Genomic DNA, 17,224 nt, shown 5'->3' with positions numbered 1-17,224 from the left:
GGAGAATCTGAAAGCAGGACGTGAGCACAAGAGCACACTCCCCTCCTGTGGTTTCCAACAACTGTGATTCAGAGGCATGCTGCCAGTGACATTGATTAGATCAGAGGTTTCTGAGCTGTGTTACAGGAACTTCTGGAGGTCCTTTAGAACTTAGTCACAGTTGTTCAGTGAGAAAATAAGTAATAGCAGCCAGGCATTTCCTAGAGCTTGCCATCTGTTCCCAATCTTCTGGCATTTTCTCTAACTGCAGAAGAATGTTGTGTGTGCTCTAGGGAGCCCATGGCTCAGCTTGGGGTAGTCTCAACAACATGCCCAATGGTGGTGCCTGCAGGTGCCTGCGCAAGCCACTCAATAAATGCTAGACGGCCATTATAATGTCACTTGTGGCCCTAATGTAGCATCAGTCAGAGGTATTGTGGGAAATGAAACATTCAATTCAAAGTAAAACAGGCCTTCAGGACTCCCAATGCTCAGCATTTATCAGAGCACCACTGCTGCCCAGCATAAAACCATCATATAAGCCTGCTACAGGAGCACTGGCAGTCCATCAGCAAACACTTTGCCAAACATGAAGCTAGCCCCAGTTCCAAGGTTTACTTTCAGTTCACACGGGATGATAGTGAGGCCCCACAGACCTGTCCAGTTGTTGTTTTTTGTGTGTACAATATTTGCACCCTAGAACACGCACAGCATCCTCTGAAATGTAGAGGTTCCTCAAGAGATTAGCCAATGTAGAAATGGTTCTCCCCAGAGATATGGAAAACCACCCTCCTAGACAGTCACTGCTGGGTTAGTGTTAGTGTTGAGACCACCCACCTCATGTGCTTGCATCAATGAATCAGGTATAAGAGAAGTGCCCTGTAATCCTTCTTTCTTTCTTTTCAAATAACCTTTCCAAGAGTTAAGAGCTGAACACACCTAGCATTGTACACACTGCTATTCTGCATGCATTTTTTATTTTTATTTTTGTATAAAGACTCATGCAACATCAACTATACAGGCAGTTTTACATCCGACATGGTCACTGATTTCTACCTACAGTTCAAGAACGTTTACCTGAAGAATTGCTTCTAAAACCTGGGAGTCTGGCCCTTTACCCTGTTTCACTTTTGCAGGTCTGAATGGCTTTTCTTTTCCTTGTGGGAAAAAAAGATCTACCTTCTCTTTCCACTAGGCTGCTGTATATTTGCTTGCTGATGCAATGTGTGGCAACACAAACTATTACAAAAGCCTCATCTTGCCAGGCCCTTATTCAAAAGAGCGATGTGCATTATTGGAGCACATCAGGCAAGGGAGTCCATATTGGTCCAGGCTCTCAGATATGCCACTATTAAGTGCAATCAAAGAAAAATGCCTATATCTGTATTACTTGTTTAAATAAACACATTGTTGTTGTTGGTAAATGGGAAACATACTCCATGTAAACAATGTTCTACTTAAGAATATAAGAAAAGCCCTGCTGGATTGGACCAAAAGCCCAACATTCTGTCTACCAACAGGGGCCAGCATCTGGAAAGCTTACAAACAGGGGATGAAGTCAACAGCTTTTCCCAACTGTTTGCCTCCAGCATTTGACATTCAGAGGTTTATTGCCTCTGGGGTTACATGTAGCTATTGTGGCTAATAGCATTAGCCATCTAGCTTTGTCTCCTGTGGACATGATGAAGAGGGGGGAACAGAGTATAACATTCAAAAGACTACAGTATTCCTGCCAATCATAGGCTCAGTTTTTGGGCCTTGCACAAAACCAGCAATTAAATGGACTGTACCCAATTGTGTGTAGGATCTGTTTTGGGGGCTAGGGGACAGGAAGAGGAGAGGTGGTGTGTGTTCTGTATTGCGGATCATTTTCTTCCTGCTTATTGAAATAGTGAAGATTGGATTGTACATTATTACAAAGACCTTTAGTTCCTGGATGGAGAAATATTTGCATTATTCCTCCATATTACTAAGGAACAGTGCTATGGTGGAGTACTGCTTCCCTATCATATTATAACAGAAACAATTCCTCAGTTCCACATTCATCCAGTGCATGCCCCTGGTCACACTCTGAGGGGCAATTGGGAGCAACCTATCAAGACTGAGAGGAGAGAGAACAGGAGATCAAACATCACAAGCAAAACACATCTCCAAGTGGACTGGAGTGTGGGCTTAAGCAGTTCACAATCTATGCTACGCTCATGCCCAGGATTCAGAGCCTCATATGGTACACAGTGCCCCTCTGTGAGGGGTGAGGTCAGTGAGCATACAGAGTTTGCTGCTTCTGGTGCTGACAACTGTGGGTATGAACTGGCTGTGTGTCAGGGCCACTTGGCAGCTTTAGCAAGCAACAGTGCCTTTTAAGTTAACCCCAAGAAGCCATCACTGGAATTGACCAAAGAAACCTGACAATCTTTCCAAAGTCTTCCTCAATACTAGTCCCTAGGAGGTCATAGACAGCACTTTCCCACCAGATGATCCAAAAATATTTAACGGCATCAACGAAAGGACTCACTGGCCAACCCTCCCAATCCCTCCCCATGAGGTAGAGAAAGTATTACTGTCCTTATTTGACAGATACGGTAAATTGAGGCACAGAGAAATTAAGAGACCTGCTCCAATTCATACACCAGATCTGCCAGATATCAAACACACACTGGAATTTTTTTTCCTGTAGGCCTTCCCTATGCTTTGTCCTCAAAGCCAGCCTTCTCCACAGTGATCTGACCATTGAACTTACATGAATGCTGAATCTTCTGAACCAAAGTTTAGATAGCTTTGGCCAAACAATGGCATAGAGGTAAGGAAACCCTAGGCTTTAACTGCTTAGTTCAACAAAGGGTAGATCCTCGCTTGCCCTTGTGATGCAGGGTCTCTACTAAAACTGCAGCCATTGGGTAGTCTGAAACCTTCTATTTTAAAAATAATTAAAACAAAACTGCAAGCTTGGCTTATCCACATTGCCACATGAATCACAAAGATGCCAGTGGTAAGGAATGCAAAAGATAACCACCAAATACCAACTTTGGGCCAAGCATTGTCTTCCTCTAATAGCCAAAAGTTGTTGTAGAGTTAAGTACCCCAGTGTGAAGTATTATTTATTATTAGAAATTTCCATATGCCTTTCGACTTTATGCAAATTGCCCAAGGTGGCTCACAAAATGAAATTGCAAAATGAAAACATAACCTTATCAAAAGTACAATTGCTGCAATACATTCTAAACTCACAACGGTTTGCAAATGAATCTAAAGGAGAGTGGGGAAAGCAATCCCCAAGGTTGGTTATATGGGTATTGCTCTGATAACATTTTGCAAGATTATGGAGAGCTTATTCCTACAAATAAGGAATAATGCAATGCACAGTATTATCTGGTATGTGTATCCAGACCCAGTAAATAAAATGGCCAGGTCTGTATAAAACTGTGAACTTTGCATCAATGATTATTTTTTAAAAATTGAATGGATTCCTTTTCTTCCCATTTCACTATAATGCACTGCTTCAAGATAAAAGTTTATAATACCGTATCATGAACATCCTAACAGTTCTACAGTCTGAGCATCTGGCCATAGTTAGAATTATTGAAATACAGAAAATTAAAAACATAACCTTAAGCATGTTACAAACACTCTCAAAATATTAACCATTTTGAATTAATTGTGATATCCCTCCCCCACCCCATGCAGACCCCTCCCATTTTATGAGCCTCTGATGTCAGTTTGGTAGTGACTTCAAAACACTTACTGTGTTGAACTTTTTTTTTGTATATTTTAAAATTTTGTTTCTTTTTTAAAGCAAAAGAAAGTCACCAGTTTTCTTTTTTTAAAAAAAGGATATTGAAGAACTGACTCTAAGACACAGCTAACATTATTTGTTTTCCTCTATAAAAGTTGTATGGATTTCTTGTTATTAAAAATTAATAATAAGCTGAAGGTGTTAGACCTGAAAACAATTTTTTTTCACAGTGTTTTCAGTGTTGGCTGTTTGCAAGGCATTGATAGTCTCCACAGAGATAGAGAGATACCATTTCAGTAACTTCATATCAACCAGACCATGTTTATTGCTGGTCATATGTATGTATATATAAATGTACGTATATGTGTGACCAATGGCCTCAAAGCAGAGGGCATTGAGGGGCAGTGGAGCCATCACCTCTGCAGCCATGGAGTGCCTCAGGACCAGGGCTGGTTCCATCTGATCAAAAATGTGGGGGGGGGGGAGGTTGATGGTGAGGATGGGCAGGTGGTAGGACTTGAGTATAGGTGGAAGACAAAGGATTTGAGGATAGGGCCAAGGTGTCCAGGTGAAAGGAAGCAAAGACAGGGCTGAGAGCATGGATATGGTGGGGGGTTGAGGTGAAGTGGAGAAGGAAAAGATGGGGCTTATGTGATTTGGAGGGAGACCAGACAAAGAAGGAAGAAAAAGGAAGAAAAAGGCTGAGTACATTGGAAGGGTTGAAGTGAGACAGAAGGGGAGGAAAAGATGGGGCCGAGGTGATTTGGGGCAATTGAAGAGAATATGGTAGGGTGAGGGGATGAGGCCGAGGTGAGTTTTGCTCAGCTGAGGTGGGTTGGGAGATTGAGGTGCAACTGAGGAAGAGGAAAAGATGGAGAGCAGAGTTGGCAGGAAGAGCCAGCAGGGTGGATTCCCAAATCCCACCCCGCTAAAACAACTTTGTGTGTTTATTAGAACATATCCCTGTGTCCTATTTGAGGAGAAAGTCATGATATGTAGCTCTTTATTTCTTAGCATTGTCCAATCACCCTTGTACTTATATGGATGTTCACAAAGAGACAAGAGTTGCCTCCCACTGGCTGTGAGTTAACATCAGACAATATGCAGGTGTTAAACTCAGAGACCCAGCCTTGGAAACAGGTCTGCTTTTGCAGAGTTGCTGGTATTCATTGGTATTTGGGGGTGGAGGGAGGTGCTGGTGGATAGACCTGTTTCCACTCTTGGGCTTTGGACAGAGTTGCTAATGGAACATTTGCAAAAGAAAGTTGTCACCTGACCAGCAGCCAAATAAAAAAAGCCAGTACATTATAGGGGTTTTTTTTTAAGAAAAGGAAACGCTTGGGCTAAAATGTGTGAGAAGAGCATGAGGATTCAAGCCTTCTGACTTCAAGCTGCCAATAATGGCCACTTATCTTTCCTATGAAGTTACTCAGGTGATCGGTATCCCTTTATCTCTGTGGATTCATAGGTGTTGGTTTTGTGGCACAGAGGAGAAATATAGGAAAGGAAAAGAAAAGACATAACTTTTGTATCCTTGGATTTGCACCAGTGACCTCTCTGCTCCTTTTGGCAGAAGTGTGGTGCTATATCTAAAATGGAGTGTGGACACAGGGAAGGGAGTTTCTTTACATGGAGTCTCCAAGGGAATCAGAGTCGTCCAAGGATAGAGGCAGGTACAAGTCCTGTAAGGAGAAAGGGAAAACGTGTTAACTCCCACAATTAGCCTCTTCTGCATCAATGAAGAACTGCTTCAGTGACTCAGTGCGCAAATAATCATTGCAGACTTAGGCCCAATCTGCAGCATACATTTAAAGCAGTGTCGTACCACTCTAAACATGGTTTCCCCCAAATAATCCTGGGAACTGTAGTTTGCTAAGGGTACTGAGAATAGTTAACAGACCTCTGTTCCCCTTACAGAGTTACAATTCTCAGAGTGGTTTAAAAATCTATTCCTCTTTCCAGGGAATTCTTATTTTAACCCAAATCTTTTTTAAAACTGCTGCTTCCCCTCCCTTCATTGCCATCTCCTGATCACTGTACTCAAACCTCTTCCATGGTTAAAAAATGCTACTTTTCTCTCTCACTTTTGCTCCATTCTTACTTTATTCAAACCTCTGCCATTGTTTGAAACTGCCATTTTCCCTCTGTGTCTTTCCATCTCCACTTTACTCAAACTTCTGTCATTGTTTAGAACAGCCACTTCTTCCCCTTTCAGTGTACCATCCTTCTCATTATACTGAACCTTCTCTATTCCATTCCTCAGCTGCCTCACGTGAGAGAGCTAAAGGATGCAGGGCCCTCAAATATTCCATTGTATTAAGGTACTTTACTCAAACCTTTGCTGTTGTTTAAAACCATTATTTTCCTCTCAGCTTTCTCTATCCTTGCTGTATTCAAGCATCTTCTGTTGCTCTAAACCACCACTTTTCCCTTCTCACTTTCTCCCACCCTCATTTCATACAAAATCAGGATTGTGATGTAGCACTACAAATACTGAAATGGGAGCTACGTGATGACAGCCTTACATTTTTATGTATCTAGGAAGATATCTGCCTCTGTTGGTGAACTATTTTTTCACATGATCCACCTGTCACTGCAAATGAGAACAATGCTATCACCCAGTGGCGTAGCGTGGGTTGTCAGCACCCCGGATAAGGCAAGTAATTTGCGCCCCCTAACCCGTGGATTTTAGCACTCGAGTGCGAGCACGCCCCCCCCCAGATGTTGCGGCCGGTGCGGCTGGCCCCCCCTGCACCCCCCCACGCTACGCCACTGGGGCTGGGGGCGAGCGAAGGTGCCAAGGACCCCCCCCAAAGGCTCAGCAGGAATTTATTAAATTTATTATTTGCGGAGCCCCCACGGGCCGAGGCAGCCGAAGCCCCCTCCCCTCGGGCGCCTCCCCGCCCCCTCCTCTCCTTGGGCTGTAGGTGGAGCCCGTGCTCCGAGGCGCTCCAGATCCGGGCTTGGCGAGCGCCTCTCCTCCTCCCGGCCGGGTCCGGGGGCTTCCAGCCGCGCTCCGTTCTCGCCCCCCCCCCCCCCCCGCGGCTGAGACTTGCACTGAGGGCCGGAGCCAGCGGCGCCCCCTTCCGCCAGGAGACCCTCGCCCGCCCGCCGGCTTCGTCTCAGAGGGTTTTGGGGAGGGAAGGGCGCGTCGAGGCCCCTCGGAGCTCTCCTCCCTTCCAGTCGGCAGAAGCAGCCGCCACCTGTGGCTGGGCCGAGGGGATGGTGGCGGCGGCGGCGGGGTGCGGAGGCTGCCCGTGCCCGGCCAGGCGTCGGTGGCGGCGCTGCTGCAGCGGCTGCTCCTCCTGCGAGCAGTGCGTGGAGCGCAGCCGCAGCAGCGGCGGGGGGCGCACGCGCTAGGGCGCAAGGCTGGCGGTGGCGGCGGGGAGCCCGGCGGAGGAAGGAACTTGTCCCTTCCCTCTGGACTCGCGCCCCCCCCAGATGTTGCGCCCGGTGCGGCCGGCACCCCTGGCACCCCCCACGCTACGCCACTGCTATCACCCTATGTTTGTAGATGAGTTTGCATGCAATACCATGATCTGACATAGGAGCATGGGAGGGAGCATGGGATGGAAAATTAGAAGACCCTAGAGCTGCTACAGGCAATCCTGTCCCAGAAGGCTACTGTGACAGCACTAGCAAAATACAATCATACAGTACTTTACAGCTGGCAGAATGAAGCATTAATCTCAACATTTTAAAAAAGTGTCCTTATAAGGGAATAACAATATGCCTGCTAAAGCTTTGTAATTATCTGCGTGTCTTTCATTGCTTAATGGAGTAGAATTGCCAGTATTTGAGCATTTTGATGAACAAAAAAGATACAGTGGGGTGCTTGGTATGCCCAGTTTCCACTTCCTTGTGGACAGAGACACACACCTCCCCCAGTTCCAATAAGTAGTGATGTTGCCAAAGTCCAGATTTTCTGGCTGCATAGTAGGAATTTGGGTGGCAAGTACAGCTTGATCTAAACACAGCCTTAAAAAGTTCTTTTCTGTCTAGTACTTTAATGGTTTTCCTGCGTTTCAGACACAAACTTTTTATAGTGCCAGGGATTGAATTTGGGATCTTTTGCATGCAAAGCATATACTCTACTGCTGAGCATGTTTCCAGAAGTTCCCCAAATTTTGATGAAGCTTTTCTCCATATTTCACTTTAAATTCTAAGCACAAAGGAAGAGGTCTGCTGGAGTTATGACCTTCTAAGGAGTCCTGTCAATCTTACATTCGGACATAACTGGAACAAGAAGGTGTGAACATATAGCACCAGTTCTGGATTAACACCAGTTTAGGATGCCTTTCCTGACCTCTAGCCCACTTCCTGAACTGCTCTTCATCTTCCTAGGGACCAAGTGGTCATGAGTGCTGTTACAAGGGCATCTTTAGCAGCCTTAGGGAATTTGTCACTCCAATGCCCATCTGCCCCAGTCAGCATACAGAGTAGTCATGGATGACAGTTAGCAAATGGGGCTGCCTTTGAAGACTGTGTGGAAACTACAGCTACTGGAGATGTGGCAGCTAGATGGTTAACTAGGAAAAGAAGGCATGAGCATATAACACCTATTCTGTCCTAACAGCACTGGTTGCCAGTTGGTTTCTGGGTTCCAGTCATAGTGCTATTTTTGACCTTTAAAGCTTTATATGACTCAGGACTACTATACCTAAAGGACCGCCTTTCCCCATATAAACCTGTCAAGAATCTGAGATCATTATCTGAGGTTCTTCACTGCATGCCACCTCCAATGGAGTGTGGGGAACAGAAAATAAGCCTTCTCTCTAGTAGTCTCCTGTTTATGGAATAGTCTCCTCAGGGAGGACCACCTGGCACAAACCTTAAAATTGTTTTAGTGCCAGGATTTTTTATTTTAATTTACTGACATGCTCTGCACTTTGTATATTTGCATTTTCAATTCTCTGTACTTTGATGTTTCAAAAGCTGCTTTTGGTGCAGCTCATTGTGTAAAAAGTGGCATACAAGTAAATTCAGTCATAGAAGCATAGAATCTAGAGTTGGAAGAGACCCCAAGGGCCATCTAGTCCAAACCCCTGCAATGCAGAAATCTCAACTAAACCATCCATGACAGATGGCCATCCAACATCTGCTTTAAAACCTCCATGCAAAGAGAGTCCACAACCTCCTGACCATTCAGGTGTGAAGCGGCTTGGACAGGGTCCTAGAGTCCTCCTTCCTCCTTCCCAAAGCTGGGCAAGCACTTAAACTGGCCTTGTAAGGGCTGTGGGGACGGCAACAATTGGCCTCCTGCAGGGCTTCATATAACTAAGGTCTGCCCCTGATACTGTATTGTTAAATCTTCAACGAATGCATTTTAAGAACCCAAACCTCAACCCAGTTATCCAAAACCTTCTGTAAGCTGGTAACAGCACCTGCTCCACCATGGTCCACTACAGCCTACAGGTGACATAGTTGGAGTACCTCCCTTTTTCATAGCCTTTCTGATGCTGATCTTTCCTTGAAAATCTACACCTTCCAGAAAGTTAAACAGACAGGTGAAAAAATGAAATGCTATGTGGACGGAATGATGATGAAATGTGGGGAATGAATAGGTATAGGACCTAAAACCTTTACTTTTGGTTTCATTGGTGAGCAGAGGGAGCTTGTGGTACTGTGTTTCAGAACATATTTCTGCTACAGTTTCAATCAAAGCCACCATTCAAATGAAGCCCCAGGAACGTTGAACAAAATCATCATTAGCGATGGATGCAGTTAATACATAGAACCATCACATTCATTTCAGTTCCTTTAGATTCATGTATAAGCATCACTTGCTCAAAGGAACTTTTATTGCCCCTGAACTGTCGTCCTTTTCACTGATCTTAAGAAGACATTGTAGAGGTTCACCAGGGTCTCACTTGGCTGTATCTCATTATGATGGCAGCAGAAAGTTCCTATAGAAAATATACAGTGGGAAAAATCTGGGCAGAGGAAACACACACAATTAGGATTCAAAAATTTTTTTGATGTAAACTACCATCTCTGAAAGCTCCTGCTGACTGACTGTCCTTATTAAGGGCTGGTTTGCACAATACTTTTTCGGTCCCTGCAAGCATTCATGTGGAGAAATAGAGTGTTAACGAGTCAGAGAAAGAGAAGTCAGGAAATTGCAACAAACCTGTAATTAAAGCCTGTATTTAGGAAGTCTACCCTCATGGGTCCATTTCACTTCTGGTCAAATACGAAACGTATCCAGATTAGCTATTTAGAATAATCTAACTAGGTCCAGAGGTCTGGAGAGGATGTTTTGGAAATTAATCAAGTTTATTAATCTGGATAATTTATGAAGGAGATTTCCTGAGGTGGGATGTTTGCTCATCCCAAATCAATGGAAATCATTTGCAGTAATGTATAACTGGCAACAATTTCCATGGTTTGGGGGCTTGGGGGGCGGAATGCCATAACAATGATGAGGGTATTCTTAGGCCATTGTCTGGAGTAGAAAGTGACTATGATCACAACATACAAAGTCTCTATTCTTAATCAATCAACACTTTCCATTCATTTCAGCTTTCATGATACAATATGCCTTATTTCCTGCTCACCCAAGAAATATAACAGATGACTATATCTGTTGTCCATATAATGAAGATGAAAGAATGTACTTTCCAGAATGACAATCATTTTTATAAGTATATCTGTAGATACTTATATTTGAAAACATTAGATATAATGCATGTACACACACACACACACACACACACACACACTGTATGTTTGTTTTCAAAGGATTTCAGTAAGCCTTACATTTTACAACAATCCTGGAAGGTCAATACACTATTCTTGCTAAAATGTAGATGGACAGCTGAGACTAATGACTCATTCAGACTTCCTTTTGTGTTGCATTTCTAGGCACAGCCCCAGGCTTCAAAGCTCCATGTCCAAACAGTTTTGTTTTGGTTTTTTGTCCCAGCACTTTCCCTGGGAGAATCCATGTTCTGCCACTGAATCGAAGCAAACGGCAATTGGGTTTTCTATGCATTGCCATTTGCTCCAACTCAATGGTAAAACACAGAGTTTGAACAAAAAACCCACACTTGGACACAGAGGTTTAAAGAGTGGGTCTGTGCCTGGACAGCATGGCGCAATAGGAATTCTGTATGAGGGCTCATCCACTTCCACTTTCCTCATGCCTAGAAAGCACAAGTCTGAGCTGTTTCCCACTTGTCCTGTGCTTTCTAGGCATGGCTTCAAGTGGTCTTGCCTTTTCCTTGCTGCTTTCCCCCAGAGAACTCACTCTTAAGAGCTAAATTGGAGCAAACATCAATCTGCAGAAAACCCAATTTGCTCCAATTCAGCGCTGAAGATCAGGCTTCCCCAGGGGAAACCAGCACAGAAGAGTGGGTGATCCCTAACAGTTGATTGCACCACCAACCAAAATGTCAGCCCCATGCAGAATCAAGCATAGAGATCCATTATAGTTACTAGACTGCAGCTGAGCCAGTGACTGACTTACCACCATCTGGCTATTTCAAGTGGAGCAGTCCAGGTACTCCTCCCGCCCTCACAAACTCTTACAGTGATGCAGGCAGGTAATAATCATGTAGGAGGTTTAGTAAGGTATAAGAAACGTAATACCTTGTGCTTACGGAGGCTCCCTGGGCTGGTGGGTGTGGAGATTGGAGACTGCTTCGATTTGGGTGTGGACAGTTGGCTGCTTGATGTTCCATTGGCTGTACAAAGCAAACGAGAAATCAGCAATGAACAAAGACAATATATATATATTTTAATGCCTATTCAGTTTCCCATTGAAACGTTCCAGTTTATGAAGCATAATTCCAAAATAAAATTTTTAAATCATGATTTGCTGGTTCAGATGAAGTTTCTTTTCCACCTCACAGTTGAGGTATCTGTCTGTCTGTCTACATATCTTTTGCTTTGCAAGTAACAGGTCATGTTTTTGAAAACATGACTTGGGTGCTGCAAGAAGGATAGGAAATGCTGAGTTTGAAACAGTTTTGATTGAATTATTTTTATTTATTGAATTTAAATCCTTCCTTTCCTTCCAAAGAAAGATAAGATTGGAACTGAAAATTGTGCACTTTAAATTTGCACTTTAACACTTCTTTAACTTTCATCAGCACAATGCACTTTTGCAAAGTCACAAAAAGGTATTATTCCACAAAAGGGGAAAAAATCCAGGCCAGTAGATCTTCCATAGAAAATCTTTATATGTCATTAGCAGATAACCTTAGCAGTTTCCCCTCCCCTTTTTACTTATCTATAACTTTGTGAACACATCAATGTATTTTGTCCCACCTGGAGTTGAACAGCAATTCTTTCTCTTTGTCCCCAATTCTTGCCAACATATCTTGTCCTCAGTAAGATGGTAAACCTGTATCCTAGTGGTACCTCTTTAGGTCGCAACTCAGCAGCACATACAAATCAATACTCCTGTATACAGTCATACTTTGGAAGCTGAATGGAATCTGTTCCGGAAGTCTGTTGGACTTCCAAAACATTCGAAAACCAAATTGTGGCTTCTAATTGGCTACAGGAAGCTCCTACAGCCAATCAGAAGCCACAGAAGCCCCATCAGATGTTCAGGTTCAAAAAAGAACATTCGCAAACCAGAACAATCACTTCCGGGTTTGCGGCGTTCGGGAGCCAAAACGTCTGGGTTCCAGGGTGTTTGACAACCAGGGTACGACTGTACCAAAAAATAAATATATATTTAAAAATCCCTCCATACTGAAAGCTGGGTGTCAGGCAAAGGGTTCTGCCCTAGCTAGTTTTCTATGTGCATGGATTTGTTTATACAGTATATGCATTTGTACAGAGAAGTATTCAATCATGTGAGGTACTATCTATAGATAAAGTTGTAGCTCAGTGGCAGAGCACATGCTTTACACACAGAAGGCCCCAGTTTCAATCCTTGATATATACGTTGAGTTGGGAAAAACTGTTACCTGAAACCCTAAACTGCTCTTGCCAGTCAATGTAGATACAATATTGAGCTGGGCGGACCAAAGGTCTGACTTGAGTCACATCCACATCATACATTCAAAGCACATGGCTTCACCCAACGAATCCGGGGAACTCGTAAGAGCTAAAGCTCCCATCATCCTTAACAAACAATAGTTCCTATTTTTCTTTGGGGTGAGGTTCTATGTGCTCTGAATGTTCAAGGAAAATTCCCCAACATGTTCTCAACTTGGCTTCCTAAACTATAAATACAGGTTTACCAGCTCTGAGAGAGGTAGGCTTAAGTCTACGAAGAAACTCTCTTCTTTCTATCACATGTGCTATAACAGCAATGTATATGTATGCCTATATTAATACATATGCTTGAATTAGGATTGGTGGATTATTCTTATTGTTAATGTGAGTGGATCTTTCATTCTTTCTTTCCTTTCTGTCTGTTATATTTGCAATAAGAATTGTGTGAAACGCCATGAAGCTCACCTGTTGATCTTAGGTCAAAACCACTCACATTAACCTGCCTCATAGAGTAGTTGTAGAGAACATAAAATGGGGGGCGGGGAGGCAAATAGGGGATGAGGGCAGGAAAACAATGCAATATTTGCTACATTATATACAGACCAAAGCATTAAGTAATAATCTAGAAGTCTCCTTTGCAGACTATCCAGACCGCAATAGATCCACTTGTAATAAAGATTCTTGGTAAACATTCAAAAGATCAAGCCAGGCTGGCATTCTGTGGATGTTTTGCTAGATCTTGCAGTCTTGTGAAAACGCATCCCTTTCTCTGCAGGCCTTTAGGGAAGCAATGAATGAGAAGCGTCCATCCAGATTCTCATTGGCTAGAAGATCGTGCCTTCCCCATTCAGGCTCAGCCTGCTAGACACTAGCATGAGAAGGTCATGTTTTAATTTAAAATCAATGTCCTATGGATCTTCCCCCTGGTACTTGCAAAGGGCATGGGAATGTTAATTGGCCTTAAAGCAACATGGAATCCTCTCCACATCACACAACGAAGGTTTCATATAGCTAGGAAGCTGAGGTAAAAAAAAACCCTAATTTTTGTAAAATTCTCTGCCCACCACGAAAGAGGAATTATTTATTCCTGCTTTGGACATGCTATGAGGTGCTTGATGATGTGTGTGTGTGTGTTTTCTTTATATTTGCCCTCATTCCCTGAACTCCACAATCTCCCTGACTGTCCTTTCTGGAAAGCCGATGAGGATTTTATACAATGACACGGGCTTTCCCAGAAAATGAGGAAAGCAAACCTGTGGCATGCAGACCAATAAAATCTCTCACCGCTTGGAGATGAAAGTGTATGTATGTAGCAATATTTTACAGAAGTGTTCGAATATGGATCAAATAAGAAAGTGTATTATTTGTAGTATTTGGGACAATTTACATATTTTATTGAAAGGAGAATAGAATTCAGTTTATATTTTGGTTACGTCTTGGTTGCAAAATGATTCTACTGTCTTTGAAAGTAGTTCTAGCGTCTTTTTGCCTCCCCTACGTCTAATTAGATGCATTAGCTTTATTAAAAGTAGGGCGTTTGAGGCCTTCCTTTGTATTGAACTTCATTATAGAAAATGATTAATTTTCCTAATGGTGTCATTTTGGTTACACTTGGGGAGTCTTTGCTCTCTCTCTTTTTTATTTGGGGGTGCCTCTTACAACACCTTTGAGAACACCTGATCTAGGTTGAGCCTTGAAAGAAATCTCCTTTTGTCACGGTATAGTTACAATTCTTGATTGGTTTGTTATTTGCTGTAATGAAAATCTGCATGGGCATTTAAAAAAAAATAATGTTTTTGATAGACCCATTGAAATTAATAGACATGACCAAAATAGGACCATTCATTTTAAAGGGTCTGATCTGATTACATCCTAGTAGGATGCAACACTCTGCCACCAATAAATCATACATTTAAACTTCTCTGTAAAATCTTTTAGTACTGATATATATTGGGATGAAAAATACATCTAACTGAAAGATGCTATGTTTGTTTTTTGCAGGGCTGGCTAAGAAGCAAGCTTTGGTCATATCTGGGTATGATTTCAGACTGATGCATGAAATAATAGCAGAATGAATAGGTCATTATGGTTCAAATAAAACTTGGAAGTGGGAATAAATAACACTGCTTGAAAGCAATCTTATGAAATCTCATTTTAAAGACTCCAAGCTTCTCTATTAAAAACAGAACATTTCCCTGTTTCTCATAATCCACAGTGCAGCTGATCACTTGTGAATGCTTTGGGTCAAGTAATTGCTTCTTACATTAGGTCTGCGTGTACTTTTAAAAGGGGTTGGAGCCCACTAAAAGCATAAGAGGGGAGGGGCCAGATTAATTAATTAACATATCCCAGGAAAGGGATATGTAGTAGCTCTGCAGCAATCCATGCTATAGCATGATGTTGCAGGTAACACTTGTTTCAGTCTATTGGGGTCTTTGTTGATTTATTGTTACAGTAGAGATTGTGGATTGATATACTGTGGTCAAGTGGCTTACTTTAAAGAGGGCAGCCCTCTATTGGAAGGGCTGCCAGGTTTAAGCCTGGATTAAAAAGAAAGAAGGGAAAGAAGAGGGGAGGGGCCTTGAAGTTGCCCATCCACAGTAAGCAGCTGGACAGCAGACTAATCAGGTGCACAAGCCACCAGGTCACACTCTGCCCCCACTGTGGTGAAATGGATTGCATCTTTACATCTGTACATATTATATTCAATTATATCTTTACATTTTACGTTTGCATCTTTGTATAAATGAACCTGTGCAAATTCAATGCAAATCCTTCTTCCCCTCTGTTTTATTTAAAAAGATTTATAAATCACTTAATATCTAAGTGTTGTACAATATAAATTTAGCAATGCATTACTGACTACCCTAGCATTTTTTGGTTGCTGTTTTGTGATGCATTTTTGTTTTAGTAGGCTGTGAACTGCCATTGGAGGGCTAGCCCTGAAAAGGCAGCATGCAAATGTTGAAAGGTTGATGGTGGTGGTGGTGGTAGTAATAATAATAATAACTGACAGCATCCATGTACAATGCAAAACTATCATACAAGCTGCAAAACTGGATAGAAGCTGAGGGGCTTTTTTCTACTGCAGGTGAAGAAACAGCTGTGACTTCTCTATAAATAATATGTCGAATGTCATCACCAGTCTTAAAATTTCAGTCACTGGCATGAATATAGCAAGTATCACTAGAGCTGGTATAGATTATCATGGGGGTGGCAGAAACATTGAACGAATAAATTCACCTAGACACTCTGTTTCTTATACAACCAAAAACCGGGAAAGATATGCAAAGATTCAGATGTTTTGCACTCATCAAGCTGATCTTATTTCCAGCCTAATATTCTTTTTTCGTTAGGAAAACACGTCTGGGTCAAACAAAAGACCAAATGACTGTAACATGTAAGGGTGAGGAATAAGTTGTCAAGGCATGTCACAGATGAAAAGTTTCAGGAATATGCTGTTTCAACCAAATAAAATAGATAAGCATCACACAAAAATCAGGCCAGATAATGTTTTATTCATGGTGTCCTTATTCAGCACCATTTTTTCTCTTCTCATGTGTCTCTTCCAATTTGTTACAAATCAAAACTTACTTAGCCTATTTGTCATTCACGTAAAAAAGAAAAGAAAAAAAGCAAACCCCCAAACCAAACATTGCTGTTTCATACGAACTAGCAGAATGCCAGTGCCTTGAGGGGGCAGATTCAAGATAGAAAAAAAGTTGTCTTTCCCACAGGGCATTCACTACCACAAGAGGTAGTGGATGGCTTAAAAACGGATTAGGTGGATTCATGGCGGATAAGGCTGTCAATGCCTTCAAGCAACAATGGCTATGTTCTCCTTCCATGGTCAGAAGCAGCAGCATGCCTCTAAAACCAGTTGCTGAGAATTGTTAAGTGGGGAGAGAGCACTCTTTGCACTCAGATCCTGCCTGTGGTCTTCCTACAGAGGCAACTGGTTGGCCACTGTGAGAAAAGGATGCTGGACTAGTTGGGTCTTTGGCCTGATTCAGCAGCCAGGGTCTTCTTATGGTCTTAGATTGTGTGTTTATGTGTAGGTTAAATTGTAGGGCACTGAAGTGATCTTAGGGCTAATCAACTGCCCTGATGAATTTGTGGAACTCTTTATTTTAAAAAGATAAAAAAAAATTAGTGTATATGAGCCGCTAAAGACATCCATAGGGTGAAACATGTTGGGCAAGTCAAAATGGATGTTCTGGCTAATGAAGACTTGATTTTATTTGTAAGTATTGTTAGTCAAGAAATGGGCCATTCATAGATCTGAGTTTGAATTTATATATTTTTAGTAATAGGCTTTACTCTCAAATTTCCGCATCTTTTTATTTTTGCATGTTACTGTTTTGCTGGATTTTTATTATATTTTATTTTCTTTCTGTTAAGTGTCCTGAGCAAAAATTGTGTATATTCTTGCCTGAAGAACCTTTACAGAAGGCGAGGCTGGGGAACCAAGACAGATACCAGTGATGAGAGATGAAGTTCTAGGCCTAATAGGCAAAATAAAAACTGGTAAATCTGGGTCCTGATGGCATCCACCCAAGA

The 17,224-nt window shown here is 42.4% G+C and overlaps 1 protein-coding gene across 4 annotated transcripts in view; it reads right to left on the bottom strand.

Annotated features, from left to right (window-relative positions):
• Positions 1 to 937: 937 nt before the first annotated feature.
• Positions 938 to 17,224, bottom strand: part of DCX (doublecortin) — a 109,521-nt gene continuing 93,234 nt past the window's right edge. For 2 of the 4 annotated variants that reach the window (XM_053375022.1, XM_053375024.1), the window contains exons 6-7: positions 11,300 to 11,397; positions 938 to 5,394 (exon numbers count right to left, since the gene is read on the bottom strand). In XM_053375022.1, coding sequence (XP_053230997.1) covers positions 5,338 to 5,394; positions 11,300 to 11,397 — 155 coding nt within the window. In that variant the 3' untranslated portion in view covers positions 938 to 5,337. The remainder of the gene's footprint in view (positions 5,395 to 11,299; positions 11,398 to 17,224) is intronic. The other 2 variants (XM_053375023.1, XM_053375025.1) reach the window with 1 other exon arrangement.

This window comes from Podarcis raffonei, chromosome Z (genome assembly GCF_027172205.1).
Source record: "Podarcis raffonei isolate rPodRaf1 chromosome Z, rPodRaf1.pri, whole genome shotgun sequence".
Lineage (NCBI taxonomy): Eukaryota > Metazoa > Chordata > Lepidosauria > Squamata > Lacertidae > Podarcis > Podarcis raffonei.
Note: the sequence above shows the minus strand (reverse complement) of the source record. Positions and strands in the feature narration are given on the sequence as shown.